At 36.4% G+C, this 21674-nt stretch overlaps 1 protein-coding gene across 4 annotated transcripts in view; it reads left to right on the top strand.

Annotated features, from left to right (window-relative positions):
* Window positions 1-21674, top strand: part of faf (ubiquitin carboxyl-terminal hydrolase-like faf) — a 1326265-nt gene that overhangs the window by 362819 nt on the left and 941772 nt on the right. For all 4 annotated transcript variants that reach the window (XM_090382082.1, XM_090382083.1, XM_090382080.1 and 1 more), the window contains one exon: window positions 8162-8269. In XM_090382082.1, coding sequence (XP_090238208.1) covers window positions 8162-8269 — 108 coding nt within the window. The remainder of the gene's footprint in view (window positions 1-8161; window positions 8270-21674) is intronic.

Genomic DNA, 21674 nt, shown 5'->3' with positions numbered 1-21674 from the left:
CATAAAATATAACAGGTATTACAATAAAGTTAGTATTTCCTATTAACCATTAGAAAGACACAATGTGGCCCTAGAAGTCTGTGTCGTTAAATTTCATAACAACAACAACAACAGCCTTCCACTCTTCTATTCTACATACCGCACCCATGTCTATTTCCACTTCGGCTGCTGTGGGTTGTAGTTGTACTTAGTGTTGCTCCTCCAGTTCTATTTTGGTTATTGTACTCATATTCTTTATATGTTGTTGTTGGTTGCATACATCCTGCTTGATTTTTTCCCCCCCTCAAGTTGCCAGGAGCTATCAGGTTTTTCATGACCAATGGTCTGTCTATGGTCTGCTGTTCTATGTCCTGAAAAGTCTGGAACTGTTCTAACCACTTGGTGTGTAGCCTCATCCTGTACATTGGTCGTGTTGGTCTCTAGCTTCGTTACTTCCTAGTTATTATTATTAGTGTTGTTGTTATTATATTGTTTTTCCCCGATGGACAGTTCATTATGCACACATTATGCACACTGGTACCAGGTGCACAGGGTAGTTTATCTTGTGTTACTGTTGGTCAATTTCACATGGATGACCTTGTCTCTTTCCAATTCAGCTGCTCTTGGTTGTAATTCTTTTTGCTCTTCCTCCTCTAGTTCCATGTTGTCCACATTCTTTGTTCTTTGTAGTTGGTTTCTAATATCCTACTTCATTTTTTCCAAGATTGCAGGAGCTATCAGGTTCTTCTCAATGACGGTCCTTTTCTCTCTGGTCCGCAATTCACTGTTAGGTGACCTGAACATACAGGAATCGTTCCAACGATTTGGAATGATTCCTAGACTTGTGATGTAGTCTCAGCCTGTACATTATCATATTGGTCTCTATCTTGGTTATTATGTCATTTGTTCACGTGTGAATATATTCATTTCAGCGTTCCACTTCTTGCATTGCCATTTTCTTCCTTCCTGGGTGGTCCCAAGCCTAGTTGCACAGGAAGTACTTCCAGTTGGTTGGGCTGAATGGTATTGCCCTTCTCTTGTGGTAGCAATTCAAGGGATAGTGCTACTTGCTCCCCAGTCTTCCTCATGAGACTGACTCCAGGTTTACAAACTGACTTGATACTTTAGTTATTTTTTCCTGCTCTGCATGTGATGAAGCATGATCATTACTTCTCTTCAACATCATCATCCATCCTTGGAGGTGAACCTGTTTAGCTTCAGCTTACGTCTGGTGGCGGTGTTATTTCTTGGGAGAGAGACCAGATTGTGCCACCATCTGCCTCAGCCATCACTTTGACCTTGGGTGAAGTAAGTGTGTTGAAGCAACTTTCAGATTTTTATTATCATTATTATAAAAAAATTTTCTCCTTTATGGGGTGTATTCCATTCCATTACGGGTACTGGGACGGACCAAGTGCACAGAGTGGTTGGTTGTGTCCGTTTACTATTATTATTGTTATTACTGTGGTCAAGGAGCTCTCTTACTATCCTACATTAAAGTACAGATCACAGATTTCTGGAAGGCCTATTGCTGCTGGGTTCTTATGGTGCCATACTGGTGATTGACGTGGTGATCGGGATGGTCATTACTTGTTCTGTACACCGCATATCTTTTACTTCCTGCCATAGGCCTGAACACTTTCTGATCTTTTCCTCATATGTTTTATAGAGGTTGCTGGTATTGTGTTATTTTGGTTATTTCGATCAGGTAGATAACCATTTCCTTTTGTCACCATGAGTTGTTTGGTCTGTTGTGCACGATTGTTTTGTCTGTGATTATGGCACAGTCCTAGCATAATCTGTGAGTAGAGGTCTCTAGTATGGCCTCAGGCTTGTACTTGTAATACAATTAACTTTCTTTGATCAGCTGGTAATTTTGTAGTAGCTTCTGATGTATGATCCTGTCCACTTGGTTGTGTTTGTGAGTGTAGTTCATCTGGTGATCACCCTAAATACTACGGTGATGTGCTGGATTGATTCTGGGGCCAGGTGGCATTGCGATATATGTTATCTATTACTCTAGAGTCCTTGGAAATGTATTTCATGCAGTTCCTGGTGTTGATTGCTTGGATGGCAAGCATGGATCCTTGGTTCTAGGGGAAGAGCTTTCCTTTTGTGAGCCATGCATTGGAAGCCATCTTATCTATTTAGGCGTGATGGAAGTCATTGTAGTGGCTGCCAAGGAGTGTCTTCTTCACCCATCTTTGTTCTGTCTGTGTCAGTGTGGTCTACTTGTTGAGGTTGAGTGCCATTTGATTATCTTTTTCATGGCTTGGTAGATTGGTGCTGTATTTTCCCAGAAGTAGACCCAAAGGTTCTTAATTATAGTCTTCTCTTGTTCAGTGAGGTCAGTCAACCCCCCCCCCCTTTCCTGGCTATGTTCAGTCTCTTGAGGGACAACTTCGGATGGTGTTGCTCTTTGGTCATCGTTGTCCTTGTCGATCTCAATCTCCTCCAGCTTGGTGTTGGTCCAATCTACGATCCTGATTACGATACATTAGTGCTGGGACCACGTTAGTGTTTATGGCTTTGACCATGGTCCCCCCATTTACTTTGATTTTAACAGGCTTCTCAGTCTGTATTTCTAAGTCAGGTGGGCCTTGATCTCCTTGTATGTTCTAACTGGTGGGTTTGCATCGTCCCCTGATATTTGTATGTCTCTTCCTCTGTCACAACTTCACTTTCTTCATCCGTCTTCATCTGGTAGTTTATTTCGATTAGAGTAAAAAGGTAAACTGGAGTCATTATCAACCCACTGCAGAATGGAAGCCTCCACAACAATCTAGACCATAATCTGCCATGCTGGTCCAATGCGGGTTGGCAGATCGACCGTGTTTAGCAGTCAGGGGCTTGAACCCCGGTCTACTCAAAGAGCTTGAACCCTGGTCTACTCCATAGCTGAGTGGTCAGGAGCAGGAGTGCTACTGCACTCCTGCTCCTGACCGCTCAGCTATGGAGGCCCTTCGACTAGAGTACCGTGATGCAATTCATGGTCTTGCATTTGTCTAGGCGAAATTGCATCCTGATTTCAGTGCTGAACTCTTTGGCGATCTGGAGTAGCTGTTGGAGTTGATTCTCAGTCACGACTTAGAGTTTGATGTCATCATTTACATCAGGTGAGATAGTGTACATGTTCTCCCTTCCTTATTTTAGGGTATACATCTTCTTGCTGTTATTGAGTGCTAGATAGAACCGTAGTGGGTGGCATCTCCCTTGAAGATTCCTTGAAGAATCTGCCTTTTTGCCATGTTTGCTTGGAATGTCTGGTTGACTCTATACCTTCATCTCTGTCAGCCAGCTATGGGGCACAGAGTTGAAGGCCTTGCAGTTGCCAGTGTAGGCTGTGTACAGATTGTGGAGCTTCCTGTAAGCTTGCTCCATAACTGAAGTGTCATTGGTTAATTTCACTTTGCATTCTTTGCTCATCTACTGACATTCCTTTTGCTGCCTGGCCATGATGTTCTGACTCTCCAAGTGGTCTGATATCTTAGTTATGCAGGTCTTGTTCATTGTTAGGAGACAGGTGATTCATTTTTACTTTGCATGTTTGTGGCGTCGTTGTTCTCCTTTAGGTAAGTGATTCCTTCAGTCAGAGACTTTGGAATTGTGCCAGGGTGCATTATTATCTGGGTAAACTGCTCTACTAGTTGTTTATGTGCATGCAGCTGAAATTCTTGTACTATCAGTTGTGGTGATATCTATTCCTGGGGTTCATCAGTTGTGGGACTTCCTGATTGGCTGTTGTACCCAAGAATTTCTCATTCTGTCATCCCTTGTATGACAGAATTGCAGATTCTTGGGTTCCTTCCTTTCTAGATATATTCAGGGGGCACAGCTATTATGGTTAACTTTGCTGCTCCACAGGTTTCTCTAGAACTCCTCGAGTGCGTTCTTGTTTGGGAGGGGGTGGCCTGTTGCCTTCCTTTTCCTCTTGTCCAGTTTCCCTGTGGAAGGCTCTTTGGTTTTCATCAAATATCCTGTTGTCTGTTTTCCTCTGTGCACTCTCCCTCTAGTGGGGAGGATTTCTATGCATTAAGTACCCCCCCCCCCCCCTCCGAATTTACCCACATTATTATTTAGCAAAAAATACTCAATGTTAAGATGTCTGATTAATATTGATTTTGTCTAGTATATTTTCTTTTATGAAAAGACTAGGTTATTTTGTTATCTTTCTTTTTGTTTATTGCTGTTTAAATAATTGGCACAGTTGGATCCTATGTTTGCCTATAGACCTGATTGCATTTTTTGTTTACAGGATAACCCTTTAGCTATTGCACCCAAGGGTATGTGGGATAAAATTGCTGCCACCATATTCTGTGCCTGATTGTGTTTATGACAATAATGCAGTAGATTATGACAATAGTGCATTCCATTATGGTAGTAGTCTAGTGGATTATTACAGTGATGCTTTCCCAGTAAACCAATTCACTTTTGTCTGTTAACTGGTGAGCAGATTTTTTTTTTTTTTTTTTTTTTATAGTTGTTGGCGCATCGGCTTCTGTGACCATATTGCACCTACCGAGGTTTTTGCATTTTCTACTGTGATCCAAGGCCGAGGCGGGATACGAACCCGCGACCTTTGGGTTGCCAGGCAGGCACTTTACCCACCCGGCTAGCCCGGTCAGCCGTGAGCAGATTTGATTACAGCAAACCCCCGCTATTCGCGGTTTCGCGTATTCACGATCGCCGATTTAATATAAAATGAAACCTAAAAAAATGTGAATTTTAAAGCGCCGTGAATATTTTCCGCCATAAAAAACATGGGCGTGGCTAAAATTATCTTTCCCGGTCAAAACAGCGCTCAGTGGGTGGGGGAGAGGGGTGAAAAAATCGCGAGCGTGGATGTTTCTCGGTAATCCTTGTTCAGTATGTGTTAGTCATGGAAGGTTTCGTCGTTTACTTTTAATTTATATGCTTATAAACAATAAATTTATCAATTTATAAATTGATATGCTTCCAAAAGTGATATCTCTACCGTTTTGAAGTGTAAAACAGAGTTTTTCGAGTGTGTGTTAACGGAAGAAAGTGACTTTATTGTGGACAAGTTCTTTCTAACCCTTACAAAAATATGGCTACGAATAAAAAGAGAAATGTGAAAATATCAAAGAAGGTGATAACATTAGCGAATAAAATTGAGTTATTAGACAAAATTTCTAATGGTGAAAGTGTCTCCTCAGTGGAAAAACATTATAAAATCAATGAGTCAACGGTACGATCAATCAAGAAATCATAAGAAAAAAATCCGCCGTAGTGTCCGTGAAAACGCGCTAATTGCTTCAAAAATTTGCTCTGTAACTCGTGATGTTAAATTAGAAAAAATGGAAAAGGCTTTAAATCTGTGGATAGAAGACCGAACTCAAAATAAAATTCCGTTAAGTTCACTCATCATTCGCGAAAAGGCAAAACTCCTTTATCAACACTTTAGCGAAACTGGTGATAGCACTGGCGGGATGTTTTTTTTTTTGCTAGCAAAGGCGCTGGTTTGAAATTTCTAATAAATATTACATTTAATATTAAATTGTTTCTTATTTTCATTTCGATGCCATATGCTTGCATTTCACTATGTACTGTCTATGTACATAGTCATATTATGAAGGTACATATAATATATACATAGACAAAATTTTAGACTAGTTTTTTTCTTATATATTTCATACTTTGGAACGGAACCCCTTTATTACTATGGGAGCCATAACTCAGTATTCGCGTTTTCGGTATTCGCAACATTTCTCAGGAACGTAACCCCCGCGAATAGCGGGGGTTTACTGTATATATTTTTTTGAAGGAGAGGAATTAGAAGAATCTTTATTGCAACGCTTAGAATGATAATTTACAAAATATTCATTGCAACAGCCTGTCACGACACAATGGCCATGGGTTAACAATGCACTATTGAGACATTATTGTAAAATAATAAAAATACATAAATAATAGACTAAATTCTACTCTAAAAAATGGCCCTCAGAAAAAATAACGAATGTATATTTATGTAACACTTGTAAACAATTTGGGTGCTGACTGCATTTAAAAACATTACGTGGGACTGTTCAAGAGGTATTAATTTTTTTCCTGTAGTTCTGATTATGTTGGATCAGTCATATAGAGAAGGACCAGAAAAAAAATTTGTTAGTTCATCATAAGATGTTCAGGGCATTCTTAAGTAGAATGCAAAATAGTTTTATTGCATTACAAAAAATGAATCACATGAAATAAACAATAAATAATATATTTATTTATTGTTTATTTAGGTAAAATATTCTTTTGTACTATTTTGAAACTTCATTTTTTTTTTCTTACCTTTGGTATTGAAAAAAGTTATTTCATATATCAAATATTCAAAGTTTTTGAAAATTCAGTATAAAGAATTATACTTCACTCTTAAAACATCAGATGCACAACTGTCATCAGAAGAGAAGAACATTTGAGCCAAATTGCTCAGAAATCAGGAATCTTTTCCTTTTTTTTTTTTTTTTTTTTTTTAGTGTGGAAAGCCAGAACCAAATCCTCACTTATATCAGTGGCAAACAGAATTACCATATTCGATAGAATTAGCATTAGTAGAGGCATATGATGCAAGAAAGCAAGCTTGTATGCCTTTATCCAAAAAAAAAAAAAAAAAAAAAACCCTTCCCGTTTAACTTCCATAATGATAGATGGAAGCTTGTTCCAGCAATCAACCACTTACTAGCTAAAGACATATTTCCGTGCATCTATCCTACAATGGTCTTTCCTCAATTCGAATTTATCCCCCCCCCCCTTCAGGTGTAATCTGATCAAGAGGAAGAATCCAATAAGCATTGAGCTTGCTTGAACAATTCAAGACCTTATACATCTCCATCATACCATCTCACAGGTGCCTAGTCTCCAGATGCTGCAATTTGTAGAACTTAAGCCTTTCTTGGTAAGAGCAACCCTGTTTTTTTTTGGCCCTTCTCTGTATTCGTTCCAGTAACTTGACATCCTTCCTAAAATGGGGCCTCCAGACCTATATGCAGTACTCAAGGAGTGTCCTGACCATTGCCTTATACAAAGGGATAATCACCTTATCCTTGCTAGCAAAATTCCTGTTTATCATTGACAAGATCCCCATGAGCTGCCCTGCTCAGAAAACTTCATATCTGATTGCACAGTTACCCCCAGGTCTTTTTCATTCTCCGCTATCCATATGCAGTACTTTGCATTTGTCAAAGTTAAACTTCAGTTGCCACCTCTCACTCATCTGCCCAACTTTTCTAGATCCTGTTGCAGTAGGGTACTGTCATTAACAACCCTGTCAACCTTTGTACATCTGCAAACTTAGACATTAAGCCTGATATATCTTCATCAGTATTAATGATAAATATAGAAAACAACAATGGGCTCAACACGGAACTTTGGGGGACTACAGTAATAAAATTAGTCCCCAGAGAGCAGTGTCCAAGTGGGCATTGATTACCACTCTCTGCCTTCTCACACTCAGCCATCCCTTTATCTATAGCAGCAACTTGACAATGCCATACTGCTCCAATTGTACAGTAGTGTTCCATAGGTAGCTCTGACCTGACAGTTACTGTATAAATAAATACAATACAGATATATTTCTCGTCCTGGATAATAAACATCAAATTTAAAATTAATATAAAAAAAACAAGCGAAATTTGTCCGTCCCCTCTTTTTTGTAACTTGTTATTGAACAAGTTACAAAAAAGAGGGGATCAATAACAGCACTTGTTATTGAACAAGTGCTGTTATTGAACTTGTTATCCTGTGGTGTTTGTGTTTTATTCATTGGCTGTGTAGTTCTGCGTAATGTGAGTGGAATATGTGTATTAATGTAGTATGTATTTTGGTGTTATATCTTTGTTATTTGGTAGCAGCATAAGGGAATGTAAAAATTCTCAACTGTATTTATTGAATTTGTAAATCTATTGTTCTGCCATATAAATCCCTGTGGAATTTAGATTTAATATTTCCATTAAATTCCTGTGGAGGGATTTAATGGAAAACAAACTGATTCACTTGTTTAGTTAAATGTATTTTCTGTTATATAGAAAAGTTATATACTTCAATCCCATCCCTTAGGGGTGTGTGCGTGCATGTGTGTGTTTAGTTTTCTGTGCTACCAAGTTGGTTAGATATATTGTGCAAATTTATGCAGGATATATATATATATATATATATATCTTTTTTTTTTATTATTTAGGTATTAAATTTGTTATGGAATTTAGCTCATAGTGATGATGTACCTACAGATATAATGGATCAGGCTTTATCAGCTCACATAAAAATTCTGGATTACAGTTGCTCTCAGGTATTATAGTTCATATTGTTTAGTTTTAAATCAAATATTTTTATAATGCTATTATGATCCATTTTATATTTAATACCATTTTTATTTTTGTGGATTCAAAATTTGTGCACATCAAAAACTACTTCAGTTTTTTGTTTTAGTGAATGGTTTGAAATTTGTAATTACTATTAATTGTGGACTGGAGGATAGTGATATCAAAATTTAATGCTATCTTTAATTTGGGACACTATAAAACCAATCCCTCTGATATGGCATGAAAAGTTATTATTGACTCTGAGATTATCTTTCTGCCGCATCTAGTTTGGAGATCCATATATTGTATTTTTTTTAATTCATTTTAATTTTTTTAATTAGCATATTTTTAGAGGTTACTCACGATTGTTCTTTTGAAAATATTTTGATATCTTTGTGATTTAAATTATAAGGTAAATATGGATTCAACTAGAAAAGTTACACATAACATGTCTCAATTTCACAACTGAACAAGGGATTGTTGGCTGTGAACATCCTGTCAAATTTTAAAATAAATATGTCACTAATGATTCATGTAGCCATGGCTTTTTTATTATTTTTTATTTTTTATTTTTTATAAATACCCACTGCTATACATAGCAGAACTTTCTCTAACTGATGAGATTAATTTCTGTCTGCTAAATATAGGGGGTGTGATAACTTAAAATTAATCTTCTTTGCGGAAATACATCAGTGTCCTAAAGCAGTATCAAATGGGACTCAACAGAAACACATGTATCTTGTGCTATGCTAGGAGATGCTGTCCCAAATATGGCCCAAAGACTGGATCTTTAATTGCAGAATGTCTCCTGTTACAGTAAGATGTCTTACTGGAGAAATTCAACTTTAAAGGGAAACTGGGAATATGCCTCATAATAAGGACGGCCATAATGGAATCAGAATATATCTGTGGTGTGTCAAAAATTAATGATGTAGACCGAAACAAACTTATCACCTTCATTTTGCTTGTTAATTCTTGTATTCATTTAAAGAACTCTCTCTTACATATCAGATAGAAATTTGACCGTTTCCAGAAGGAAGTGAAATTACTGTTAAAGGACATTGTGTGTAATAGCCTTATGAATGTTACTTTTCCTGCTGTTGTTTTTAGGAAGATAGATTATAGTTAATTACTTATTCATTGTCAATATTTTTAACTTGAATCTTTATCAAAGAGAAACAAATGTTTTCACTCGGCAGTAAACCACATTAACAACAATGCAGAATACTCATGCGAGAGAGAGAGAGAGAGAGAGAGAGAGAGAGAGAGAGTGAGAGTGAGAGAGTGAGTGAATAGTTGGAGTTTGGAGAAATGGAAGTTATGTAGATAGGGATTGAGTTTAAATGTTATGAAAGTGATCTGATAAAAGTCTTATATTTTAGTGCAAAGTTAATAAATTTTTTTCTACATGGGGCTGGCTAAAGCATCATGAATGAATGTATATAATAATAATAATAATAATAATAATAATGAATGTATGAAATCACAATTAAATATCATATTATTATATAGTGCCGTCAAATTGAATTTAGAACACCAGCTACTTTAGAAATTTTCAGCATTGAACTCAGGATATATTTTTTGCAGTTAATTACAACACTAAGTTAGGAGGAACTTTTGTTAATTTTTTGCGTCTGTGGGAGAAATATTGTCAATTAAATAGGAATAAAAAAATCATCAAATACTTTAACCCTACCTAGACTTTACATTCTAAGTACATCCAAAGAACTGTTTCAGCATATGTCTCTCAGAGATGGAAAAATGGAATATTGCTTTGTGTTATTATATCTGTAGTTCATGGTTATTATAAATTCTGTTCGCAGTAGTTAAAAGGGTCAGTTATATTAGAACATATGATAGAACGATTGTTGGCAGTACACATGTACTTTCATCGAAATTAAAAAATGTATATTCTTTGCTGTGCAAAGATATCTGTACAGATTTCCAAACCACAGAAAATATAACTCATTGCTTTATTCTTCTATATCGAAATATGATTATTCTCCATAATTTTCACTTATTATTAGTTTAGTATTAACATAAATAGTGGCAAATGATGAAAGAAAGCAAGCTTATACAGCATCAATCAGAAAAAAAACATCCCCCCCCCACCTATTTCAACTGTCCATCCTCTCCAATAGTTTATCTAGTTCTTCCTTGAATTTATTCAAAGTATCCACTTTCACAACATTGGATGGATTCTTGTTCCAGCAATCAACAAAAAAAAAAAAAAAAAAAACCAACAACACTTCCCATTTCACCTGTGAATCCCTCTCTAATAGTTTATTTAGCTCTTCCTTGAATTTATTCAAAGTAAAGTCCTCTAAAAATTTTGATGAGAGTTTGATCCAACAATCAGCCATGCCTTTGGCTAAATAAAAACTTACACACATCCAACCTGAAACTATCCTTCCTCAATTTGGATATGCATGCTTTCTCACGTGCATAGTCTGAGCAAGAGGAAAAATCACAACATCAGCATGGAGAGTGCTCAAGCAATTCAAAGCCTTAAACACCTCAGTCGCATCGCCTTGCAGGTGCCTAGTCTTCAGAGGATGCAATGTGCAAAGCCGAAGCCCTTCTTGGTAAACGCATCCCTTTGTTTCCTTTACCAATCTTGTTGTCCTTCTCTGTACCATTTCAGCAGCTCTGCATCTGCTCCTAAAATAAGATCTCCAGACCTGTATACAAGATATAGTACTCAAGATATAGCCTGACCATTGCCTTATAGAATGGGGATAATCACCTCTTTATCCCTGCTAGGAAAATTGATGTATATCATTGACAAAACCCCATGTGCTGTCCTGGCTGCCTGTCTGCATTGCTTAGAGGACTTCATATTTGACTGCACAATTACCCCCCCCCCCCATCCTTTTCATTTTCCACTACCTTGAGTGTAGTACTACATAGTTGTACGTTACTCTGGGATTACTGCTAACCATATGCAGTACCTTGCATTTATCAGTGTTAAACTTAGATTTCCAGCCTATCTGCCTAATTTTTTTTATATCTTGTTAAAGCCGCATACCTTCATTACTGTGATTAACAACCCACCAACCTTTGTATCATCTGCAAATTTAGACGTTAAACATGATATACCTTCATCCATGAAACACAGTGCACCCCTCATCGGTCCTCGAATATAATGGATGCATTATAAACTCAACTGCAGTAGCATTACACACAACTGCAGATCATTAAACACGAAAATGAGGATTAGGCTGTTAATTTCACATGTAAGGTGTTTTCTAATATAATAAGCCATTTACCATACACCAGCTGAAAACAGCTCTCACCTTTATGAAGACAAGTGTTGTTGGATCAGATGACATCCATTATGAAATGAATAAACACCATTCCCCAAAATCCATGGAATACTTGCTCCTCCTCCTCCTCCTCCTCTACAACAGAATCTTCATTGAAGTGCAGTTTCCATTCGCCTTGGGCAAGGGAAATATTCTTGCTTTTTTTTTTTTTTTCTAAACAAGGAAAGGATCCTATATTTCCTATAAAATTACTGTTCTGTTACTCTGACTAGCTGTTAGTGCAAAATATCAGAGAGAATTGTCAATGCTCAGCTTTTATATCTTGTTAAAGATATAAAACCTTGAATCAAATAACCTTCTATTCCATATTCATTTACTCCTCCAAAGGAACAAGTCTACTTTGGACCACTTATTAGAATTGAAACACCTATTTGAGATGCTTTCCTAAAAAGAGAGCACCTGGTGTCGATCATCTTTGATATGGGAAAAGTGTATGACACAACATGGAGATCTGTATTTTAAAAGGTCTTTATAAGCATGGTCCTTTTGCCAAGAGAAGTGAGTACCACAAAGATCTGGTTTTAGTGTTACACTTTTTGCCATTTAAAGTATACTCCATTACCGAACAACTTCCTCCAACTGTAATGAGTGCACCCTGTGTTGATGACTTCAGCATATTCTCCCAGTCAGAAACATCAGAGTAATAGAGGGACAACTGCAACAAGCCATTGATTGCCTTAACTTTTGGGCAATGGCCAGTGGGTTCAGGTTCTCACCAGAGAAGACAGTTTGCATCCATTTTTGTCACAAGCATAACCTTCCTGCCTAACCTGAATTAAGACTTTGGACAAAGTGCCATTCCAGTAGTGGTGGAGTCAAAATTATTGGGACTCATTTTAGTATTAGTATAAGTAATGGCCGCATGGTGCAAGAAAGCCTATGGCTTATGCTGCACCAGCCAAAAAAAACCACCCGAATATAACAATGATAAAAAATGAAAAAAAAAAATAAATAATAATAATAATTAATAAAAGAAAAGGAAATTAAACCTATCATCCTATGCGCTTCCCTGACCTGAAGGTACTATCCAGATGACCTTTGAATTTCCCCATACTGTTAGCCTCTACCACCCATGTAGGCAACTTATTCCAGTAATTTATAACTCGCTGGCTAAATAAAACTTCCTGCAGTCCAATCTAAACATTTCCCCCCTGTAACTTGAATTTATGTCCCCTAGTTCTAGCATCATTTATAATCTTGAAAATTTCGTCCTCATTCATTTTACTGATGCCTCTCACAGCCTTAAACACCTCAATCAAATCTCCTCTAAGGTACACTCTGCAACCCACATATTCGAAATCTTTCTTCATAAGGATGCCCTTTGCCGATCTCACCAGACAAGTGACCCGTCTTTGCACCCTTTCAAGAAGCTCGTTATCTTTCTTTAGGTGCGGTGTCCATACTTGAACACAGTATTCCAAGTGTGGTCTAACAAAAGCCTTATATAATGGGATTATCACATCTCTATCTCTACTTGCAAAAGTTCAATAGACCATCGATAGGACACCATGGGCCTTCCTTGCAAAGGTGAATTTTTCTCAACATATTTGTTAGCCTAGGCGTGAGAAGGCATGAATATTTTTCATGCTCTCTCTCTCTCTCTCTCTCTCTCTCTCTCTCTCTCCCCCCCCTACTTCTGGGGGTGTAGGCTGGTGCACTTTTACTCTGTTCCTGCACTTATGCGATAAAAATGATACTATGATTCTCAGATATATGCATTTACCTGAACTAGCATCCTTCAGTGGCTTGATTCATTCACCGCCAGACTATTCATATTGCTACTGGTGCGTTTACAACATCTCCTGTTGAAAGTCTGTGTCGAAGCATATGAATCACCCTTGTCTCTTTAACAAAAACAGTTCTCTGCAGATTCTTTTTAAGCTGAACTCCCTGCCAGACCATCCCACGTGTACATACATTTTTGAGCTGCAATGAGAAAATCTTTAACACTCTTCAGACTGCCTACCATCCATTTGATATACATGTCCGCAAGCTACTCAGGGAATTTTACATCATAGACAGAGGTGCACTGTCAATAAAGCAGTTCCTTCCCCCCTGGTATGTTCAATACCAGCGTGTGACTTTTCCCTTAAGAAGTGCATGAAGTCTGATTCTTTGTTTTCCATCTGCCTTCAGCTCTATTGTGACCACCAATCCAAAAATTTTGGATTGGTGGTCACAACAGAGCTGAAGGCAGATGCTTCTTGCCAACAGAGTTTCTTGCCAGTTTACACAAATGGCTCGAGGTTAGAATCATGAAAAGGCCATGGCATGGCCTTTTCATACTATATGAAAAGCATGGCCTTTTCATACTATATCTGAACAGATTTCCACACAGAATGCAGAATATACACTACAAAGCATGCTGTAGAGTTAGCCTCAGATCACATGAGAACTGGCCAACATCATCAGTTCATTATACATACTGATTCTTTGAAGGAACTACAGATTCTATCAGGGATGAGATACACTATTCAACCCTGTTTGTTATTTGGTTTTTAGGAACATTATCAACTAAGGCCATATTGCTCTGGGGATATGCAGTGGTCATTCCCTGCTCTTTCCGCATCCTCCGTATTTGGTCACGGGCTCGAACCCCAGTCTAATCAAGAAGCATGTGCTACGCACTGCTGCTTCTGCCCACCTGGCTACGGAGGCACCTCTATTCAACTCTTTCCTGGGTTCAGCAGATGATGTGCTCTATCTACTACTGCTGGATCCCCAACCATATCAGCATTACTGGATACGATTTGGCCAATATTGCAGATAAATCGGCAACCGTGATGAAAATATTGGCCTGTCAATCCCCTATACAGACTAGAGATAAATAAATGGAAATAAGATATTTCCATTTATTGTGGCAATATGGAAATATTTCCATATTGCCACAGTGCTCCAATTTATACAGCAATTTTTTTATGTGCAACAGTACCAAAAGCTTTCCTGTAATCAGAGTATATGGTATCAAAATTATTTTTTGCCTACGTTTCCTTTGTTACTGTATCATAGTATCCAATCAGATTGGTCACATAAGAATTCCCCTTAACAAATCTGTGCTCTGACATCAGTACAACTGCATTCCTGTTAGATATTCTTACATTAATTCTTTAACCTGTGATTCCATTATTTTCCCTGGAAAGTTAAGCTGACAGGTTTGTAATTACTCATGGTCCCTCTTTGTGAATTGGGGATACATTTGCACATCTCCAGTCCACAGGGATGTGCTCTGAATCCAAAGATGTTATCATAATTATGGCTAAGGGTTTTCTTATTTCCTGTACTATCCTCCTTAATATAATTGGATAGATCCAATCTACCCAAGCCTTTTTTATGTTTAACTTCAATAATTTCTCTTTCACTGTCTGCTTTCTGTTATTACAAAATTATTTAGCTTCCTGTTAGTTTGATGAACTTTTGACTTCTCCCTCCCTAAAGAATTTCAGATGTGGGAATGTTGGTGCAAAATACCTATTCCATTTTGCAGCAACTTTAGCAAGATCTTCGAAAGTTAAACAAGTGATATCAAGTGCACTGATGGGATTAATCCCTTTCCTACTAATGTTTACATAAGAAAAGAAGTCTACTATTTTTCTTTGCATCCTCCTCTAAAGATTTCTCATAATCTGCCTTGGCTTGCCTAATTCCTTTGGGACTTGATTCCAGAGTTGTGTATATCTACCATAGGCTTCTGTATCACCTGGTAATTTATATGCATCCTGTGCATTTTTCTTCTCTGTCATCTGATGAGACATCTCATCAGATGATGTACAGATGTCTCATCAGTTCATCTGACATCCTTTTAGGTCTAAGCCCTGAACAGTATTTCTTAGTTGACATGAAAAGCTTAGTAGCTTCTATGCTTATTTCTTTGAATGCTTTCCATTTAGAATTTGCTAATGGTAACATCATTAGTTGGTCCCACTGTATAGAATTTAAAAATTGCATGAGACCAATGTAGTTTCCTTTACAAAAGCAAATACCTTTCCCTTACCCTTGATGGTAGTTACATCTTTTAAGTAAATCCCTCATAAATACACCACAATTACTGACATCTAGTGATTGTTTTATCTTCACATTCTTAATCATTGAGAATCACTGCTGATAATCAAACCAAGAGTATTTCTCTCTCTCTTAATGTAGTTTGGGAAGGATGTTACATGGTTGTTTTCCATTTAGATTATTACTATATTTAGTTCCACTCGGAGGATGCACATCAGGTTTCTGGCAGCATCAGCAAGTAGGAGTCTGTCAGCAGCAAGATCTGATGATGGATATCAGCAAAATGCGTGAAACATCACCTTGATGTATAGTGGTTTAGGCGATTGCTTAATAAATTATATTATTAATTTCACATGATATATGAGTGGTACTAAATATAGTAATAATCTTTCTCTTGTTGCTTCTCTAACATGCTGCTCTAGAAAACAATCATCTAATAAATCCACAAAATGTGTGAATGACCAACCCTCAAGTTCCAATCAATATCTGGAAAGTTAAAACCCCATATTATAAGACATTCTGATTTATTGGCCCACTATTTCTCTGTTAGTATAAACCAGAGCTATGATGCATTCTACATTGATTAATATATTTGTATAAGAATAAGAGAAATTTACGTCAATGTGATACATAGAACACTTCTGTATCATACTCTCCAGAAATTAAAATGAATAAAACATTAATGCAAAATTATTACAGTAAAAAAAATTAATTGAAAACAAAGGTATTATTAAATTTTCTGTCTTTCAGTGCTTCGTCTATCATTGCTTCAATGTCAAGTCTTTCGATGCTTCATCCCTTACAAAAACAAATGGCATTGCCGGCTCATTTGTATCAGGAAGAGCTGTATTTAACAGCAAATTAAGTTGTTTTTTTAGCAGTCTTCTTCTAAAATTTGAATTTTTAAAAATGTTCAAATCACCATTGAATCCATAAGCACCAACGTCTATTGTGTGAAATAGATTGTATCGATTTCCGCATCATGATAGCAAATTTTGCAATTTTTTCACTAATTAACATTAGAAGTTCATCAAAACTTTGTATCGACATTCTTTAAAATAATAAAAAAAACTTGACAGTTTTATATCATGTGTTTCAAACATGATATAAAACTGTCATGTTTTTAACCTATTAGAATTTGCTGGATGAATCCACCATCATCATTTTCTCTTTCTACTTGCAATCAACTGTATATATAAATGTGCAACACATCCAACTTGAACAACATCCATCTTGCAACTGAAAATTGTGAAATTCTCAGTTGCAAGATGGATGCTGAAAAAGTGAAAAATTGAGTCACTGGTGTTGTGGAGGGGTTTACAATGCCAGCTGACTCCGGTGTTTTATGCTCTTAGGGTTATACTAGATTGACGCATAAAGTGCTGGTGCTTTAAGCACCTGTCTTGTGTAGTCCTAAGAGCATAACTCCCTAACCCCTTCTGTCCTGGCTTTCCTTTCTGGGGAATTGGGGGCTTGGGTACCCTTGGTGCCACTTGACAATCAACGCTATGTTCCTTTCCGTACCCATTATACTCCCCATATTCAAATTCTGCACCTGTTGTATCTGAGTATGCTGGGAATTTCAAGAAGGCCTTGAAATCTGGCACTGTCCACTTTCTGGGCTGCTACAAGTTCCAGCAGAACACTTTCTCCTCTGCTTATGGCTATTGTTAATCTATAGATTAACAATACTCCCAGGCTGCGTTTAGGCTATTAATTGTCTTAGTTTTATGATATTAGCTTAATAGGCTATTGTTAATATAGAGAGTAACAATAGCCTATTAAATTTCTCTTATCTATAGATTTTGCAGTAAAACACGAAATTACAGTCTTTGTAGTGGTTAGTCCTTTGTAAAATATATTGGTGAACTATAGACTTATCGGAGGGACAATTTAATAATAAAAATTCATTTTCTCATTTCTTAAGTTAAAAGGCATGTAGTGTTATTGTCCTTAATACATTTTGACTGTATATCTTCATATATGCTGTGACTAGGTGGGAAAAAAAAAGATTTATGAATGTAACATGAAAGAAGCTAAACTTAAAACCACAGTAGAGAAGAACAAAGTGTATCAGACCAGCTCTATTTAAGGGTACTGAAAGGTGTATGATTATCCATGTGGAAACTAATGACAAAGCCTAAATGACTGGTGATTTGCTCATGAATTATGAGGTCATTTTGGAAACACGTTGAAGACTTGACCAAATGTTCCTGTGCCAGCAATTCTGTATACATATCAGGACGGATTGTATTACAATAACCTTGTAGTTTAATTCTATACTTGAAGGACCTTGCTACGTTTAAGGGGGAAATTTTTTCAGCACAGCTTACCTCAGTTAATATTAGCACTTTGTTTTTAATGATTAGATCTATTTAAACTGAGGCAATGTAAACATTTTTTGTTGCATGTTGCTGAGAGTGCCTTTAAGTATTCAGAAAAATCGCTAAATCAAGCAGGTGAGGGGAGCCGTAGGAATGGTATAAGTTAGTGGCATGGGCCAGAATTACACTTGCACCACATTACAAATTAGTGAATACATCCAGTTGTGTGCAACAAATAATATGTGTATGTACAGAAAGAAACAGAATAGATGCAGAAATCACTACATTTCAGATCATAAGAGAAAAAAATATGTTTAAATAGATATAAGGGATGTAGCTGTATCTGTAAACTTTGGTATATTGTATCACATTCTCAGTAAATTTCCCAAAAAAAGATTAATATTGCAAGCTGTTTTCTATATGTAGTAATGCCAGGAGTATTTTAAATAAAATAAATGAATTTATACTTTTGTTCAGGTCATCTAATGTTGGTATAATAGGGCTCATTGTGTCATCATGATATCTAGACTTAATAGATAAAGAATTTCATTGTTATGAAATTCATAATTATTATTATCAAAATCATTTTTGTTAGATACATAAAGAATGACATTTCCGTAGCCAGGTGGGCAGGAGCAGCAGTGCATAGCACACGCTTCTTGATTAGACCGGGGTTTGAACCCGTGACCACCAAATACAGAGGATGCGGAAAGGTCAGGGAATGACCACCACATATCCCCGGAGCAATATGGCCTTACTTGCTAATGCTCCTAAAAACCAAATAACAATAACAACAACTGATTATTTAACTTTAATATTAATAAGAATGGTGAAATTTTCCCGCATGAGAATTTTTTGGATCACTTATTTAATATCTGAATTACAAATCTTTGTTAATCCTAGAAATAATAAGATTGAGAAAATAGATATCATAGTTTTCTTCAACTTCCAGTTTCCATGATTTCTCAATCATATTTAAGCTCATGAAACTTATTAACAGTATCTTGGCATTTTCATGTTTTTCAACAATACCAACTTCTAGCCTGCCAACCAGCCCCTAACCTGCCAACTTCTAGAAATAGAAGATTTAGACTTTTGTTAGAGATCTGGCATTACCCATAACATTTCAGAACTGTGTTCTGTCCAAAACTTTCACAGACTTTTCTTCCAAGCTAACAGTAACTAATTAACATGTGTCCCATGCTGCAGCATGTAAATTACATATGTTGTCATAAACCACAGTGAATAATGATTTCAAGTTCTTTATTTGTTTTATTTATTCTTTATTATTGTTATTTATTATATATATATTTTTAATTTTTTTCTTAAACTACATAATATTGGCTATTCCAAAATCTTTGTTCCATGGTATGGTTGAAGTTGACAATAGCACATCATATGAATTTACATGAATTGACTGCCACGATATGGACACAGCTCTCAGCATATTCAGAATAACATAATTTTCTTAACTCTCAATCTGGAAATCCTAACTGATTTTCAGTGCAATATAAAACAAGTTGGAGAGGAATGATTAGCTCACTGGTTCACAGTCTTTTTTTCACTCAAGTTACACTTGAAGCTAAAAGACAAATATTAACGGCACACTGAAATAGTGATTGCCATCAAACTCAATGGAATTTTTCCTAATCTCGCAGCATACTTGAAAAGGGTTGCAGCACACCAGTGGTTGGGAATTATGCAATTTGGCTGAATCAAAAAAAAAAAAAAAAAAAAAAAAAAAGCATTTAAAGGCTCCTCATACCATTATTTTTAATTTGGCTGAGCTAATTTTATTTTCTCTCTTTACTTTCGAAAATATTAATTAACTTTACTTTTTATTTAGTCTTTTTCTCAATACTTTATTATCATACTTAATGGTAATTAGTCCCCTTTATCAGTTTTTTGCACTGAAAAACTGCTCTGTCCTCTCTAAACTGTTGAATAGAATCTACCATATCTTTCTTAGAGCTTAAATGGTTTTAACATTAGTGTTTATTAAATTTACTCTTGCATCCTAATTTGATTATTATCCAGATGGTTATTTAATTTAGTTTGTATTTCTGCTGTTGTATCTCTGCTTGGGCAAAAATGTTTACCAGTGAACTTAAAGCTACATTTTAACATTAAGACTTGATGCCATGAAATAGGCTTGTCATTATTATATTAGATTTATGGACAACCTTTAGTTCTGTGGAAATTGACATTCAATTGATATAAACCTAAAACTCTCAGTGACTTACCTCTCAATTGCTTTATTAGTTAAGTAAAAATTAAATGGAATGAACTGTTTAAAATAATCACTTAGAGAAAGGTGCACCCTCTCAGTGTACATCTATAATGATTAGAAGCGCTAAAACCAAGAGACTGATGGAGGCTTTCGTGATCTTCATCAGTTGGTTAATGAGGCTAAAATTAAGAGAGATGATTTTGTTTTAATTTCCATGATGCTTAACAAATCTAATAATAATAGGTTTGTTATGTAAATTAACAACTGAAAGAAAAGTGTACACTCCCCTCCCATTGAATTTCCAGTTGGACGGTCCACTTTATCTCATGACTACTCCGTAGCCAGGTGGGAAGGAGCAGCAGTGCGTAGCACATGCTTCTTGATTAGACCATTGTTCGAGCCCATAACCACCAAATACAGAGGATGCGGAAAGGTCAGGGAATGACCAGCGCATATCCCGGAGCAATATGGCCTTAGTTGCTAATGCTCATAAAAAAAAAAAAAAAAACCAAACCAATAACTTTATCTCATCATAGCAAACGTTGCTTTTCAAAGTCTCAGTATAAGAATTATTGTAAGGAGCATAATTGTTCTATTCCGTATTTGAAATTTTTTGTTTAAGAATAAATTTCAACGGAATATCTACTAATTCCCATTTTACACAATATCTCCTTCTGAAATCTATTTTTACGAAAATTAAAACATGTTTTATAATAATGTTAGGTACTTTTGGAATACACTAGTTGGACTAGGTAAATGGATAAACTTGAAATTGATTCAAGCATTCAGGAAGCATTTAAACATTTGCAAAAGACAATATGTAATTTGCTGACAAAGTATGTGGATAAGTTGTCTCTAAAGAATCTGAACCGGGTTCAGATCCGCCACAACATTAAGTGAAATTTGATGAACTGGTACTGCAAAGATTCTGTATGTTTAAAATAGTTATCGAATAAAAATGTGATACCATCCAAAACACCTATGGTTGTTTAGATCATGTTAGTGAAATTATTCGTGCAGGGATGAAATCCATTATTCTACATTCTACCCTAAACTCATTCCCTCATCTACAGTTTGGTTTTCAAATGAATGTGCTTAGGCTGATCCATGTAAGAAAGTAGCATTTGTATCCAAAGCTTCATGTTTTGCCTGCAGTAAAGCTTGCGGCAGTTGTAAAACAGAAATCAATCCAATTCCATTTTGAAAATACTATGAGTAAAAAATCTGATTGTCCAAATGGTATTCCTGCATTCTGGTCTTTTATCAAAACTACTAGCTACAACTTCTATCCATCAGTACTCCCATCTCATACAACATGAATGGTTCTGTTGAATCCTCATCCGAAGGCGACTTACTAGCTTTCCATTTTCATTCTAACTTTTGTATCAAAGCTCTTACTAAACCACCTCTCATACCCAGCACACTCCACTTGATGTCTTCTGTGATCTTCAGTAAAGGCTTTTAGAAAAATTTTGGGCAGTCTTGACATCTGAGATACAGATGCAGATGCACT

This window comes from Mastigoproctus giganteus, chromosome 9 (assembly GCF_048544385.1).
Source record: "Mastigoproctus giganteus isolate SK-2022 chromosome 9, ASM4854438v1, whole genome shotgun sequence".
In the NCBI taxonomy this organism is placed as follows: Eukaryota; Metazoa; Arthropoda; class Arachnida; order Uropygi; family Thelyphonidae; genus Mastigoproctus; species Mastigoproctus giganteus.
The sequence above is the reverse complement of the archived record's forward strand: the minus strand, read 5'-3'. Positions and strand labels throughout refer to the sequence as shown.